The following is a 17027-nucleotide window of genomic DNA, read 5'->3' as shown; positions in this document are numbered from 1 at the left end:
TTGACCTATTAAATGAATGAGTTAAGCCATGAAACTTGGCAGACGTATTATACACATCCCAAGCTTTAGAATGAGGGTAGATCGCCTCAATTAGATATATACACAAGGAGATACGAATTTCCAAAGTTTAGGTATGAAATATGGAAGTTTCAGATTTTACCAAATAAACAGTAAATATTTATTGATTAAATGGTACAAATTGGGTAGGGATAAGTCTAGTTTGATATTTTTTCCCTGTAGATAAATGAAAGAGATTCGAGTAGAATTTTGGAGCACCTCAATATGATTTTTATAGAATTTGTTATGATTTTTGAAGTTGGACCTATAATCTGAAATTTAAATAGTGAATAGTAACCTTAGAACCAATTGCAAATTTTCAATCTACGGGCTTGGTTCATGAATTGCTTGAACCGTAACGCTTCCAAATTCGTACTCTAAGGGGTTAAAGGAAGGATGTTTCAGAGACCCCATTTCTTTTCAGAGACAATTACGCTTAAAGATCCCAGGTTTTCTTTTTCAAGTCGCATCTCTTATTCTTTTGGGAAAAATTATAATTAAATACCCTATCACTCAAAATCATTTATTTTATCTAGTATTGTCAAAAAAAAAGAGAAAAAATATGAAAAGATTTTATAGAAAAATATCTTTTTATCCCTATAAGTAGATTTTAGGAGAAAATATCAAAAATAAATTGATTATATTTTATTCATTATAATGGATTTGTCTTTATAATCCTCTCAAAATTTCTTTAGTTCATAAAGAATATAATCTTTTCTTTTATTTATATGGTTAAGAATATTATAATAAAAATTACATATTAATCAAGGCTCTAAAAGAGTCAGAAGTGTTAGATTCAACTGACACTAAACACTTGTTTGAGTCTTGTTTTAAGTAAGAAGTTGTAAATTCAACCCTTCAAACATGTATGAATTTCTTCTATTGAATGAAAGATGAAAATATAAGGCTCTAGAAGCGTTATATCATGATTTATTATCATTATTAATAGCTGAGAATAATATTACAATGAACACTTTTTTTCGTTAGGTGAAATATGAAAATATAAAGCTCTATAAGAGCTATACTATGGTTTATTATCACCATTGATGGTCAAGAATAATATTACAATTTGTGAGTTTCTCCCACTGGATGATAGATGAGAATATAAGGATTCTAAAAAGCTATATTATGATTTATTATCTGTATTGATGAAAAAAAATCTATCAATATTTGAGAATAATATTATAATGAACCTGAAGTTCATATGTTTGTTATTTGGCATGCCTAGTTAGATCATCCTGGATCATAATGATGCAAAATATTAAGAATACGCAATGACATTTATGTGCTATTTGTTCTCAAAAGAATTAAATAAAAAAATATCACTAGTTGTGCTTAAAATCATACCTTTGCATATATCCAATGTGTCAGGTTTATATATTGGCCGATTTAGACATCATGTGGACCAAATTAATGCCTTATGAATGAAAGATGCAGGTATAAAATGATCACATGGGTATTTATGATCAACTTGAGTGCATATGTCCCAAATTATGCACCTACTGAAATTGCTTGTGATTGTTTCTCAACTTATCAATGACTACATGTTTAGTAAAAATCTCCATAAGTAGCCAAATCAAAAAATTGAGTGAACAAAATCCCCATTTTAGCGCTTAGACAATTGATTTGAGATATTCTCACACATAAATACATCAAGCCAACAATGTATCATCAATTCTCCTATTATAATTGGTTTTTTTGTTAGGAGCTGGATAGTTTTCATCTTAGAAATGTGCAATATCTATTATTCTACCATAATACTGTGCATAGATAGATATTAAAAGTGAATTGGGACCAATGTTGGATAAGGAACTCCTTCTTCTTGTTTGTCTCTAAATGAAACAAAAGAATGTTTCTAAAGGAAACTTATGGATTTAGGAGACATACACTGCATGTTTCCCAACATGAGGAGGAGAAAATAAATAGCTAGAAAAGAGAATACAAAATGCATTTTTACTATCAAATGCTAATCCTCAATTAGAAGTTCATAAAGTATTGCATTTATAAAATATCACTAATATATGCTACATGCAATTACTGATCTAAATGAGAATTCTTAATTCTCGTATTCCAACTAAAAGGGCTCCTATGTTTTATATTAGACATGCCCGAAGCATGAGAGAATAATCGGTTCCAAAAGAAAAGAAAATGGAACAAATGATCAAAATGATCATACTAAGGATGTATGAATTGCAAAAGATGCTAAGATATAACTGTTTGATCCTTGAAGAGGTTTTAATGCTTGAAAGCAATAAAGAGATCTTGATATGTCTTTTCATAAAAGAAAAAAGGACCAAAAAGGAATAAAATTGTCAATAATAATTTTCATGATGATATCACATCATCAAATGAGGATCTTAGATAAAAGTATGTCATGAGATACAGACAAAAAGATAGTTGGCCAATAGAAAGAAAAGACGTAACGCAATATTATAATGGGGATTGTGTATTTCTAGCCCAAGCACTTGAAGGATATAATGTTAGTATTATATAAATGGGCGCTTGTACAAGAAAAAGGAAATATAATCTGGTGGTAGATTAAATTTTTATGTACCTTATCAATCTAGCAGTTTGATAATATATGAAAATATTTCACATGCGTCTAGAAATCATATTGACTCACTATATAGTTAAATTTTATATGAATTCCATAAGGATTCCAATCCTTGTGTGAGTTCAAAATGATCCAATATATGGATAGATTTGAATCACAATATATGAAAATCCTGAAGGATTCAAATTTCTAGAAGCATACAATTATGTTCTTAGGAACACTACCTAATTAAGTTAAATAAGTCTTTATATGAAAGCATATATGTATAACAAATTTAGTAAATAGCGGTTAAACAATGATATAAAAATATTTCAAATTGCTCAGGAGTGAAAAAAATGTGAAAATAGGTTTATTATCATTGCTATTTTTATTAATTATATAAATAGCATCAAAACTTATAAGCCGTTATCATAAGGAAATGCAAACTTATAAGCCTAACCCCCCTCCCATCATTTTTCCGAACTCCATGATCATTCTGTAGACCCCTGCTTAATCAAAAATTTCATGCGGATTTGACACTAAAATTTAGCCTAAATAGCGATGAAATAAACAAAAACATCCTTATTCATTCTATATTTCTCAAATCTGTATAAAACAAACTATGCAAATATCATGTCTCATTCTCCGAAAGACAATCATTGAAAAAAAAATAAAGCATTGGCTTTCCCAGTAATCTATGGTGGAACAATGTCATTTTCCGTGCAGAGCCTTGCGGAAGCAAATAGCAAAATGGTCAAGTTACGGCAGAGATGCGATTTTGAAAAGAAAAGGAGAGAGGAATTCTGAGAGAATATGCTTCTAATTTTCAGTAGCATCTCACCCCTATCTAGATGGCTTTCACCAACCGCAAGTAGCAAACAAATGCCTCATACCAAACATTAAAAAATAGGTTGTCTCCATTCAAAAAAAAAAAAAAGTTGTCCGAATGCCAATGCTAATACTAATTAACCCTTTCAATGCTTCATCTTGGCATAGCTAAAAACATGCTTAGAAGTGTTGGATACACTACAAAATATTTTAGAATACTAAATATATTTAAAAAATATTTTTGTTAGATGCACATATAAAAAATACTTTTGTTAGACGCACCTTAACTTTTCTTGTTATTATTTTTTGGTGTTGAAGGCGCAGCAGCAGTCATTATTTATCAAATTAATACTCTACAAAACGTCTTAAAGGGCCATCTAAATAGGCCTATTTACGTAACTAGAGGCCTTTGACTTCGTCCCCTTATTTCTCACTTTTATTTCATTCTTTCTACCTTTTTATTTTTATTTTTATTTTTTGAATTCGTATCATTTAAATAAAATTTGATATTTCAGTATTCTCCTAATATTTTTTGAACAAAAATTAAATTTCAACCATTCATATTCAATTTGAATACACATAACATAAAGTAAAGAGGAAGTAGAAAGACTTGAAAAATATATCAAGAAAAAAAAACAAATACTTGAAAAAAAAAAATCTATTCTTTAAAGATGTTGTCTGCTTTTAGCTCTCTCATCATATTATGATTCTATGCATAACCTTTCAATTTACCAACTTTGTGTTATCAACGATTCATGGGCCGACAACATTAAGGACAAATTTCACTTGCTTACCTACTTTTAACTTTTTGTTTGTATGATCATTGACGCATATATGATTGATGAAAAATGATAATTAAACATTTTATTAAGCTATTAATTTAAATGACAGACCTCTAATTAATAAACTTTCATTGAAGGATTACCAGGAGACAATCTCATTTCCAAGTGAGTTATCCATTTTTCACAAACAGTCTATCTAAAATTCATAACTAATTCTATACGATATCAATAATCTAGCTAGTTGAGAGAAAAGGAAATGTTTGAATTAATTTCATAAGTTTAACTTTTAATTTAGTCTTAAAATACTACTTTTAGTATTTAATATAAGAGCTAATTTGACTTTTAATTTGGTCCTAGATATAAGATACTAATTCACTTTAATTTGTCTCTCATATTTATCTAGTTTTTCTAAAATAATTCTTGCAGTAGTTGCACATAGAGCCAGTAATATGGGCCAACCCACCGATTATGGGTTGGCCCGTGGCGGGCCTGGAGCTTGGCGGGCTGAGCTTTTTAGGACCACTTTCTAACGGGCTGGAATTTTTTCAACCCAGCCTGTTTTTTTTTAAACTTTTTTTTTTTAACAAAACCTACTCAAAGTCCCAAATTCCTTAATACCTAAAATAAAACATGCAAATAGAAATTATCATAAATAAAACATGGAACCCATCCAAAGTTCCAAGTTTCAAGTTTCAAATATATCAAAATATTAAACATATGATTAAATGAACATGATATGTCCTTAATAATTTAACAAACATCTCAAATTAAAACATAAATCCAAATTAACACTACCACAAAGTCACAAACACAATGTCACTACACAAATAACTATCAAATATCAACTATCAAGTGCTCAATCATCACTCATGAGCTAGGACAAAGGCGCAAAGCAAAGACAAAGAGCAGAGAGCTTGGGGCTTGGGACTTGGGACTTGGGAGTTAGAACTAGCCAAGGGCGACTGGGAGACTGGGTCTGGGAGAGGTGGGAGTCTGGGAGGAGTGCGACACGCAAGCAAAATGTGAAAATGGGACCGTGTTGGTGTTGTCGTGTTAGACTGTTGGACATGGACTGCTCACTGTTGCACTGTGGATTGGGCCAAGAGTGTAGAGACTGAGAGGTAAAGGGAAAAATTTGCAAAAAAAAAAAAAAGGAAAAAAAGTTAAACGGGTTGGCCTGCCAACCCTGTGAGTTAGCCCGCCGCGGGTTTGGGCTTGGCGGTTATGGGCTCAAAACTTCCATTTTTATACGGTCCTAATTTTTATCAACCCAACCCACCACTTGTTAGCGGGTTGGTGGGTTAAGCTCGCGGGCTCAACCCATATTACCAGCTCTAGTTGCACATATTAAATGTTTAATTAAATGATACTTGATTAGTAACGGCATTTTAGATAAGACAACACCTATTTATTACAAATATCTAAACTAATTTTCTTAATCTACTTAAATTAGTTAATTAGTATTTATATTAAGGACCAGAAGTAGTAGTATATGATCATTTATTAATTCCATATATATAAATCACTTGGAAACCTGTAACATCCCAAAGTTTCTAACCTAGAAATAAGAAAATATGTCATACCCTGATATCTTTAGCATGATTAATGAAAGATTTAGGGTTGACCAAGACCAGGTGAGATAAAAGTTAGACAAATAGCATAATAATTGAGGTGAGAACTGAAAAAGGACCAAATTGTCATTTTTAAAATGATTGGTCTATAAAGGGTATTATCATAATTAGTGTCCAGAAATCCTAAAAATTTCTAGTAAATCATGAAAAATAGAATTAATGTCGTGAAACAGTATTTGAGGTCTAGAAAGTAAATACAGGTTGAAAATAATTTATTAAAAAATTATTTTAATTATTACTCCCTCCGTTCCTTATTATAAGAGACAAATAACCGAAGTACGTTGATAAAAAAAACAGTTAAAATTAGTTAAGAACAATTAATGTGTAAAAAGTATAATTTTTTTTCCAAAAATACCCTCATTAATAAGGAGAGAGAGCATGAGAGAGAACAATTAATTATTAAAAGAAAGAGAAGTGGGAGGGAGAGAGTGTGAGTTGGAGATAATAAATATGGGTAAAATAGTAAATCAACACAAAAAAGTAGAGACAACTTGTAAGTGTCTTATATATAGGAACATGCCATAAGCATCAAATGTCTCTTATAATAAGGAACGGAGGGAGTAATATTCTAGCTAAATTAAGGAAAATTAGCCAATATTAATTATTAAAAATATTTAGAGATCTGAGAAAATTATGAAAATTTAAAATAAACTTATTTAGGAATTTATAAAATTATTTCCAACCCTAAATGATGAGGAGGTTAGCTTTAATTGAATTTAGAGCTAAATTAATATCGGTAGATTGTCTGTTTTTACAGAAATGGCAATTTAAGGAGTTATAGAGGGGAAAAAATTATGAAATTAATTAGGAAAGTTCCCTTTACTGAGATATAATTAATAGTGAGTTGATATAAAAATTTTGAGATACTAGAATTTTTCAGCTATCAGATAAAATAAACCAGTACTATATTAAGACTCAGTGGACTGTTAAGACAACAGGGGTGATAAAATTTCCTATAGATTGCTAAGGACACATGTCATGCCCAAATTAGCCAAGAAGGGAAAAAAGAAAATAAAAAGAAAAAGGAAAAGAAAATAATAAATCAAGTTAGATTAAAATCTAATTAGGGATAAGTAAGATGATTAAGGTTAAGCCATCTTCCATAAGATCTTGACACATGGCAAACATAGTTTATTAGATGGCTAGGATTTAACCATCTATCTTTGAAAAGTCAAAAGTTTCTAGAAGGGTAATTAGCCAAATTAATCAAGGAATTAAGAGAGTTAATCTTGATTAAAGCCTAATTAATCTTATTGGATAAGAAGAGATGACATGAGCCCTAATGACTCACCATCCAAGTGTCAACACACTAAGCCACATAGCCTAAGATTTGTACATTTGGAAAGAGGTAAAAAATTGGAGAGCCAAGATTAAGTCTTATGCAAGAAGGACATATGTGGAATTAATGAAATTTGAAGCCTATAAATACCCCCTCCCACATGTTCATTTTGTGTGAAGCCTTTCAAGGAGGAAACCTATTGCAAATTTTCATGTAGAGAGAGAAAGAGAAGAGTTCTAGTGAGAGAAAGTCATTTGGAAGCAAGGTAAGCTTCTACAACTCTTCTATTTCAAGTTATAATGATGATATGTTGGTTTTAGGCTATTTTAATAATGATGAAAAGTCATTTTTCTAAGGGAAAGTGCTGCCCAAATTTCCTCAAAATGGATAAGAAGGGTTTAGGTTATGTATGGTTAAGATTAAGTATGGTTAAAGGTTAAGGATTAAGTAATTATATGTTAGTTTGATTGAAAATCCTTTTCCCTATAATTATATATATGGTTCGGCCAAGTCAAGTTCAAAGGGAAGGGATTGGATTTTCATAAAACTAATATGGTAAATGGATTCTACATGAAAAGTTGTATAGGAAAGGCCCAAGAAAGTTCAAGAATCAAAGCTAGAAAAATAAACCCTAAGAAGCAAGAAAAATGGGTTTAAGGGGTTATGTTAAGTTATGAAGTTGTAACAATATTTAATATTGTGTCATTGGTTGCCTAATAGGCCATACACAACAAGAGAAGGAAAGGTTAGCAAGGAAGAAGAGAAATTCTAGGAAGGAAAGCATTCAAGGTAGCTTTGCAATTCATTATATTAGAGTGTCACCTTACTTTGTATGATTATGGCTGTGTTTTGCTAACCTGTTATGCTATGAGGTGGATGAATGTTATGTTATGTTATATGATGTTTCCTCTATGCAAATTATGCCTTGGCTTATGCTATGTTGAGTGCCATGAATGTTTATGATGATATGTCCTTGTCATAGCATGAACATAAAGTTAAAGTATGCATACGTGTAGCTTGATTTACAATGTATTGTGTGACCTTGATAATGTATGTAATTGCTACTAAGGTTCCCCAAGAATCTTACCCCAATGTTTAAACAAACCCTAGGGCCTTCAACTACTAAGGGTAAAGGAAAGGAGTTGGCTCTTACTTGAAGAGGTAGTAAGCCATAGTAACTTTGGGGGTGTTTGGATGATAACCCAAACCATGGTTTGGGAAAAAATCACCCAAACACCCTTAAAAAAACCAAAACCATGGTTTTGAGTCAAAACCATGGTTTTGGGAAAAGCAAAAAAGAGAGAGTGTGAGCCTATAGGATATGTATCTTGTTTTTTTTTTTATAAACATATTTTTTTATAAATATATTTAATCTTATATCTTATGAATATATATACATATTAATTATTTATTAATATATTATCTTATGTATTATTAATTAGTTAATAAAAAATATATTATTAACAATTTTATTCCTTCAAATTAAAATATATTATAAAATATATTTTTTCTGTAATTATCATATTAACTTATGCTTTTTTTAGTAATTTGTACATGTAAAAAGTGCTTCTGGTAACAACTATCCAAACACTCTCACTTCTCAGAATCACTTCTTCAAAAAATCTATTCTCCCCAGAATCTATTCTCCAGAAGTTATTCTCCAAATCATGGTTTAGTTATATCCAAACACCCCCATTATATGGCTTTGAACCTTTCTATTCTGGAAAAATGTAATATTAAGCATGCTTTAAGTTTCCAATAGTATGACTAAGGTTAGAAGTATACAAGCATGATTAGAAATAGCTAATATAGCTAATGAGAGTATATTATGATAGTAAATGGTCAATTAAGTTAAGTTACCCTTCCAGGGGGTAAAAAGTCAACTGAAAGGGATTAAAGTTTGACTAATGACAATTTGAGTAAACAAGTGAGTTAGTTTATGAAATTTGGCGACCAAAGAGATCTTATTTTTCTCTTTAAAATGAGAGGTAGTTTTCCCAATTCCGATAACCGAGCAAAAAGTTATGCCTTTCTAAAATTAAGCAAAAATAAAGTAAAAATCCAAAAATGACCAAATGAACAGTAAGATTTTCAAAGAAAAATGGACTCAAATTTCAAGGCAACCAGTTCAGAAACTATTTTTCCTCAAAAGTTTATCCAAAGAGCTTTTCATAGAACTTGGAATCACTCAATTTCAATTTTTCTACAATTAGTTATGAATTTTTAAAGTTGGTAAAAATTTCAGTGAAATGTGAATAGTACGCAGAAGCATTCTATGACTTGAGGTCGCAACCTGAGAAGTTGAGGTCGCGACCTAGAAGCACTAAGTCGCTACCTGAACTAGGAAAATGAAAAAGTTTCAAATTTTTAAGTATTTTCTCATACTTAAGGGTCATATAAAGTTTCAAACGTGATTTTTTATAACTTGGAGTCTTCACAAGTGATTCCAAATGCTTCCGCAAGGCAAGTTATTTGGTATAAACATAAAATGTTACAAAACCCACTTGAGAATGTAGCAGTTCCTTAGTGATTCTTTGATGATAATTAGAGGTATGTAATTGGAATTAAGAGTTAAATAGAGATCTTAATTATCAAGAGGAAGTTGTGAGCTCTATACCCCAAGTGGTTCAAAGTGAGGTGCGTGTGTGGGTCCCTTCTTCCATAGGGGATGCGTTTTAAATTGTTAAAATAAAAAATTACTCCTAAGATCCTCAACATAGGATTTAGCTAAAGAATTAGTTTTAATTCTAAATGTAAGACATATTTTTCATATTTACCATTTCCCCACAAATCACATATATCAATATTCCCTCAGCCAAGTGATGAGTTCTTTTCCTAAATAAATGTATTTTAGGAAAAATATATCATATTTATTATAGTAAATAATTAAGTTAAGAAACTTTATTAATCTAATCAAGTTAGTTAAATATATCTTACATTAAAAATTGGATTAGCATTGTTTTTCCGTTTGATTAATCATATCATGCCAAAACTAGATAAAAATCAGATTATAGCTTCTATTGAGGTAAAGAAACTTCATCACAAGTATGGCATAAACATCAATAACAATTAACAAGTTTTTCTATTCATATCACTTATAGTATCAGATCTTGTACAAAGCCCAAGGCCCAGAATCTAGTTGTTTACCAGTTGCCAGAGGACTTGGATCCAATATAGCATAACCAAGAAGCTCAGGGTTGGTTTCCAAATGAGCCATGAACGGTTCATCCAAGGTAACCCAAGCTTCTATTCCATCACCAAACCATGAATCCACCAAAATGACGAGGTTCATAAACAATGAACCATACGAGCCAATGCTGCTAACCCACAAGGGCTTGCCCCAACCAAAGTCAACCTCATAGAACCCAAAATTGCTCCAACTGCTAAACCCTAAACAATCAACTTCTTCTTCTTCTTCATTTTCTTGATCACCTATCATTATTGATTTGATATTCAGAGACTGGACCACTGTTGACTTCCTAGTAAAGTTACTTCGCATGTTTTCAATGAACTTATCGTCTATTGTTGATAATGCTTTCCTTAGTTTCTTCACCAACCCATCTAATCTTGTCTCGTTATTATTATTCTTGTTGTCTGCCATGTTGGACTTTGCAAAAGCTAACCAGAGAAGATTTCCAATGGCGTTTTCTGCAGGACAACCCAGGTTGGCTTCATCGTCTTTTATTCTTTTACGCAGGTTCACCAGTTGACTCACCAAAGAAGCTCTTTTCAATTGGGTACTCTTGTTGCAGCAATCTGAGTATGTGTATATATATAGAGGAAAGTAAATCATCAGAAGAAAAGGTGAACATAAATTTTTGAAATAAAAAACATACAATTTTAATATTTTACTTTCGGTCTTTAATATAAGACATAATTGACTAATTTAGAGAGATTAAGAAGGTTAAAAAATTACTTAATTACAGCATAACTTATAGAGTTAAGGTACATCTAGCATCCCGGTCAAGGTATTTTCTTTGGTGCATCCAGTACCTTAAAGTATTTTGTAATGCATCTAATACCCTAAAGTATTTTATGCTATATCTAGTATCCTGAAGTATTTTTCAGGTGCATCCGAGATACAATAATTGGCCATTTTTCTTGTACACAATAGAAAAGACAAAGCAGAACAAAGTGCGCTTTATTTATATGGAAGTCGCATCTTTTCTGTCTCTTTTTGACCACTCCCTCTAGTGGTACTTGCTGCTTTTAGAAAGTTTTTTATTCTAAATGTAATACCCAATGTGAATTTTCTTAAACATCAATTATTTAACTATAGCAATTATTAATTAAGCGGCACATGAATTCATAAAATAATTTCAAAAGATTTTGAGAACTAATGGAAAACTTTATAATAGGTGATGCTTTACATGAAATTTTTGATAAATCATACTACCTCTGGTCCTAAATATAATAGCTTGTTGGATATTCATTTTGGTTTTAAATATAAGATTTCAATACACTTTGTCTCTCACATTTATTTATTTCCTCCTAAAATAGTGTTCATGGTGATTACATATGTTAAAGGGTTTCTATTCTAATGTACATGATTAAGGATATATATTTTAAGAAAGATAACACTCATTTATTATGAATAACTAACTAAATTAATTTTTTTAATTTTTGCAAATTAATTATCTAGCTTTTATATTAAGTACAAAAGATAGTAATATATATTTGAAAGTAGATAAAAATTGGCAATCTAACTAAAGTCTCCTCTCTATCATAACCAGTATGGCATTAAAATAAAGCAAGACTCACACCAAGTTATACACACAATAACAACAAAGGTCAGCTTTTGGGAGGGTTTGATTTTCAAATTATAATCCGAAAGTTAATGGCTAGCAACAATAACTTAATTATTTAATTTAAACAAAACTGAAGCTACATAATTAAATTAATTAAATCTACTTGGTAAAACCATTCATCACTTACCAGATTGTGCGTTGGACGCATCCATGAAAGACTTCCACAAAATTGCAGAAACAATCTCCAGACGCGTAGGATTTTTCACCATATCATCATCATCACCACATACTGAAGAATCAACCATTATTTGGACCTTGAGTTCAGCTATGGCAGAATTACTGAACCAGAACCTTCTTGTCACAAACTTTCCTTTCTTAAACATAGAACCCCACATAGCCATAGACGATTCTCTGAACCACAAACTATCATCACTATTCATCGGAAACAAGGAAGACGCCATCAGTAACTCTGGTTTCACCACTAGTTCCTTGTGATTTTCTTCAGTAGCCATACTCGTCCATACCTTGAGAAATCTGCTCAGTGAAGCCCCATCAAGAATCCTATGTGAAATGCACAAACCAATAGAGATTCCACCACAATCAAATACATTGACTTGGATGTTACTAATGTAGGATCCTACGTATGATTCCATGGGAATCTTAAGGTCACAGGGAAGAAGTTTATGCAGTGAGACGAGGTCAGGGTGGGTAAGGAATTCAGAAAGAGAGCAATTAACTTTAGCTTCAATGAAGTTGGCTCCTTCATCGTTACAGTGAATGGAGAAATCGTCTTTGATTTTTCCTGCGAGAGGGTAAAAGAGGGTTAGTGTTTCTGATAGAGACTGCTTCAGAAGGTGAAGGATATTATTCTTAGGGTTTTCTGCTGAGAGGGTATGTGAGGGATAGAAGAAGATAATTGGAGCATAAGGAGCAGGAATGAGATGATCCAAGAGACAGAGTTTGAAGATTCCTAGGTGAGAAGGTGTTGCACTCGAAGGTTTGATGTCTTCTCTGGAAATGATTTCTACTTCGACTTCTTTCATTGTTTTGCTCTTGTGATGGACGAACTGATCACTATGAATATCTAATATGAAGGAATATATATGTGTGTGTGTGTATTCTGTATAAAATGTGATTAGATCTTGTTAGTCATGAATATCTAATATGAAGGAATGTGTGTGTGTATTCTGCATAAAAAGTTATTAGAGCTTGTTAGTCATGTACATAATTATAGGGCAAAGAAAAAAAAATTTTTTGTTATTAATATAAGCCACCTCATTAAATTATTATATAAATATAATTTTATTTTTATTTTATTTTCATGTATACTTTTTTAAAGTTTATATATATTAAGAGTAAAATGAAAAGGTTATTAAATTTTGAGAATGTGTTTTAAGATTATAAATAAAATCAATGAAGTAGATATCTTTTTTTGTTTTGGTTGCGTCAAAAGTATACGGATATAGGCTATTAATTGATTTGACTAATTATGGGTGGAAGAGTCCCCAATTCAATGGATCTTATCTAGAAAAATCAAGTTTTTTGGCCATCGAGAAAAATCAAATTAAATCTCAATAAATGGAATATAAAAACAAATTGAAATCAAGCTGTCTCGTTTGACATTCGATGTACTGGCTAGTAGGTAATTAATGTATTTTGAATTTCTGGTTTATATATAATCATTTAGTCCAAAATATCCGTCCATCTCTCAATATCTAGCTCAAAAAAAAAAAAAACAAAGGAAAAAGAAAAGAGCCTAAAATAAAATTTAAATGAATAATTAACTTGTCTTAGCTAAATATATAAAAGGAATTATGCCAAGATATGGTGGAGATTTGTAGCAAGCATACTTTTTTGGAATTTTTGTTTCAAAATAATTGTCACTATAAAACTTCATTAAGTGTTGACGTCGAAATCTCAAATAATTTGTAAGACAGAAATTAATATATGTGATAAACAATATATATCAATATGATTCTTGAAAGAAAAATCTATCGTATATATTATATATATACCATTCCAGTTCCAAATATAAATCACTTGTAGTATATTTAATATTTGTTTATCCTAATTTTACTCCTATTTAAGAATAGAGAAAGAAAACTTTAATAAAGATAAAATTAAAAAAAATTGTCAATTTAATATATTTTTTGCTATAAAAGAAATGTGTTACAGCTTACAAGTAATTTACATTTAGAACTGAATCAATGTAATGGTAATATTTCATGAACAACGAAAGAGGAAGAATTTACACATTGCTTTCACTGGCATTATTTACCAATTTAAAGAATAATAAAAAATATATGAAACAATAATATCAAGTTAGAATTTATTATTTTTCTACAATTTTTTACATTAATGAGGCGCCAAAGGACGTAGCTAGTTGGAGGCTGATTTTGCAAGAAATGGAATCTTACTAGAGAATGTGCGCCTCCCTCTTGATTTGGTTTATTAGGAAAAAGTCAAATTTGCGACTTTAAAGTCATCTATGTGTCCATGAAAAACTCTTTAAAATATTAATATCCATTATATTATGAATATAATAATATCTTTGTGGATGTCCATATATCTCCCATTATTTCTTATAATTTTCAATATTTCCCATAATTATCTCCTATTATTATATAATCTATAGATTCTATCAAAGATGTAACGTTATACATATAAATAGAAGCAATGTATAATGTATTGAGTATTTTTGAATGGAATGAGAAATACTCTCTCTTGTTAATCCCCTCTTCTTCTTTATTATTCTTCTCTATTTCTTTCTTTATTTATAACACTATCAGCACGAAGCTCTAACTAAGGTACGCATGATATACCTTTGATCCTTAACATAACTTTAGAATATCACCTCTATGATTTTTTTTCCTAAAATATCATATGTTCTATTCAAATGAAAATATCTTGAACATTGTATATGTGGTGTTTCAAAGTATTCATATCTGTAATCGATCTTCTAGGATAATCTGAACCATTATATGGAATTGAAAAGATCTTTTACTATTGTTTTATACATTGGGTTCCATGACTAAAATTGGAGATTTCGCTTCACATTTTAGTGCTAGAATTTAATTTTGATATAGATATTATATCTTCTAAACTAATTGTGATGGGAGGATTTTTTCCCCCTCTATTCCTTATTGACTTGATATCACTATTTTAATGGAACCTGAAGTTCTAATGGATACTTGCAGTATCCTTAAAGGGTTACCATCTAAAGTTAAATGGTCATAAACTATATAATTCTAATTTTTCATCTCATTGAGATTAAATGGCCAGAAGTCATATAACTCTAATTTTCTATTCTTTTCAAATTAAATGGCTAAAAGTCATATAGTTTTGATTTTCTATATTATGGTCAGAAGCCATATATATATATAATCCTCTATTTTAGTAAATGGCTTGAAGCCATATATATTTGATATTTTATTTTATTAAATAACCAAAAGTCATTTAGATGTGGTTTTCTATCTTAGAGCCAAAAGCCATATATATTTGATTTTTCTTTATCTTCTAATATAAGGCTAGAAGCCATATAATTTGGATTTTATATTTTATGGTTAGAAACCATATATATATATATTTGATTTTTTTTATCTTATTAAATGGTTAGAAGCCATATAACATTGATTTTCTATTTTATGGCTAGAAGCCATATATATTTGATTTTTTTTTATCTTATTCAATGGCTAGAAGCCATATAACATTGATTTTCTATTTTATGGCTAGAAGCCATATATATATATATATATATATATGTTTCATTTTTCTTTATCTTATTAAATGACTAGAAGTCATATAACATTAATCTTCTATTTTATGGCTAAAAGTCATATATATTTGATTTTTTTTTATCTTATTAAATGGCCAGGAGTCATATAACTTTAACTTTCTAACTTATGGCTAAAAAGCCAAATATCTTCAATTTTTTTAATTTTGAGATTAAATGGCTAGAAGCCATATAACATTAACTTTTTATCTTATGACCAGACATCATATATCTTTGATTCTCTATCTTCAAATTAAATGTCTATGAACCCTTATATCTTTTTTTAATTATTATTAAATGACCTAAAGCCATATATTCTATGGAGGATCATTATATGGCTAACTATATGGCTTGTTTATAAAAAAAATTATGATAATTAGAATTTTTATTTGAAAGCTATAAATAATGTAGCTCATAAGACTAATGGCTCAAATATATTTTATAATGAGAAACTGTTGACTATATAGTGAAGGATGTGTTAGTATAAGAGTTTACCTTTTCTTCTTATTTCATATCACATTTATATTTTACATTTTAATTAATTTAAAGTTTAAATTTTATTTTTATCTTATTCTCATATATTCTTGACATTCAATTTGATATCTATTAATATTATAATTTTCTATTACTAAATAGCCAATAACAATTACACTCATGTTATTGAATGACATGAAAAGAATAACTTATAACATTTTTAAAGCCCTGAAGACTAATGGTTCAAAGAGTGACATAAATGATATTCTAAAAATATATTTATTATATAGAGTCTTAGAGACTAATGACTTATAAATAGCCCCGAAGGCTTATGATTTAAATCTTCATAACTATCTAATTTGATTTTAGTCCTTATAGATCTTTTCAATTCTTGTTAGATTTATAAATTTATGAATAAGATTTGAAGTGTTACAGAATACATACAAAAAAGAGAGTAATGTTTTTGAATAATGAAATATTAAGAAAATATATATGTTGTGAAAAAAAATAAATATTTCATATTTTAAAAAAGCATAACAAGAAGTGAAGTATATCATATAGTGAAATAATAATATATGCTAGTTCCTGAAGAACTATATATAATGTTTTCTGAAGAAATATATGTAATAAAAAAATTGATATAGTTTCAAAAGAACTAATAACAAAAGATTGATAAAGTTGCTGAAGAACTGGTAACAAAATCAATATAGTTCTTGAATAACTAATGTAGTTCTCCCCATTCTTTATGGGCAGAAAAAGAACTAATAATAAAAATTATGACCCACAAACACACACACACACAGAGATATATATATATATATATATATATATATAAGAATGTTTGTTCATCAAAGGATCTTAAGATGATAGTTTAATTGAATTAAAATCCATGACTATATCTGAATTAAGAAGCACTCAGATTT

General features: G+C 29.7%; 1 protein-coding gene across 1 annotated transcript; it reads right to left on the bottom strand.

Annotated features, from left to right (window-relative positions):
• Window positions 1–10213: 10213 nt before the first annotated feature.
• On the bottom strand, window positions 10214–12901 carry LOC114759511 (BAHD acyltransferase At5g47980-like). Its single transcript, XM_028948690.1, has 2 exons — window positions 12046–12901; window positions 10214–10866 (listed from the first exon to the last, which is right to left on the bottom strand). The coding sequence occupies exons 1-2, from the start codon at window positions 12899–12901 to the stop codon at window positions 10214–10216; spliced, it is 1509 nt and encodes a 502-aa protein (XP_028804523.1).
• Window positions 12902–17027: the final 4126 nt, after the last annotated feature.

This window comes from Neltuma alba, unplaced genomic scaffold (genome assembly GCF_004799145.2).
Source record: "Neltuma alba isolate B1F8T4 unplaced genomic scaffold, ASM479914v2 tig00010857_pilon, whole genome shotgun sequence".
In the NCBI taxonomy this organism is placed as follows: Eukaryota; Viridiplantae; Streptophyta; class Magnoliopsida; order Fabales; family Fabaceae; genus Neltuma; species Neltuma alba.
This window is presented reverse-complemented; position numbering and strand designations above follow the sequence as displayed.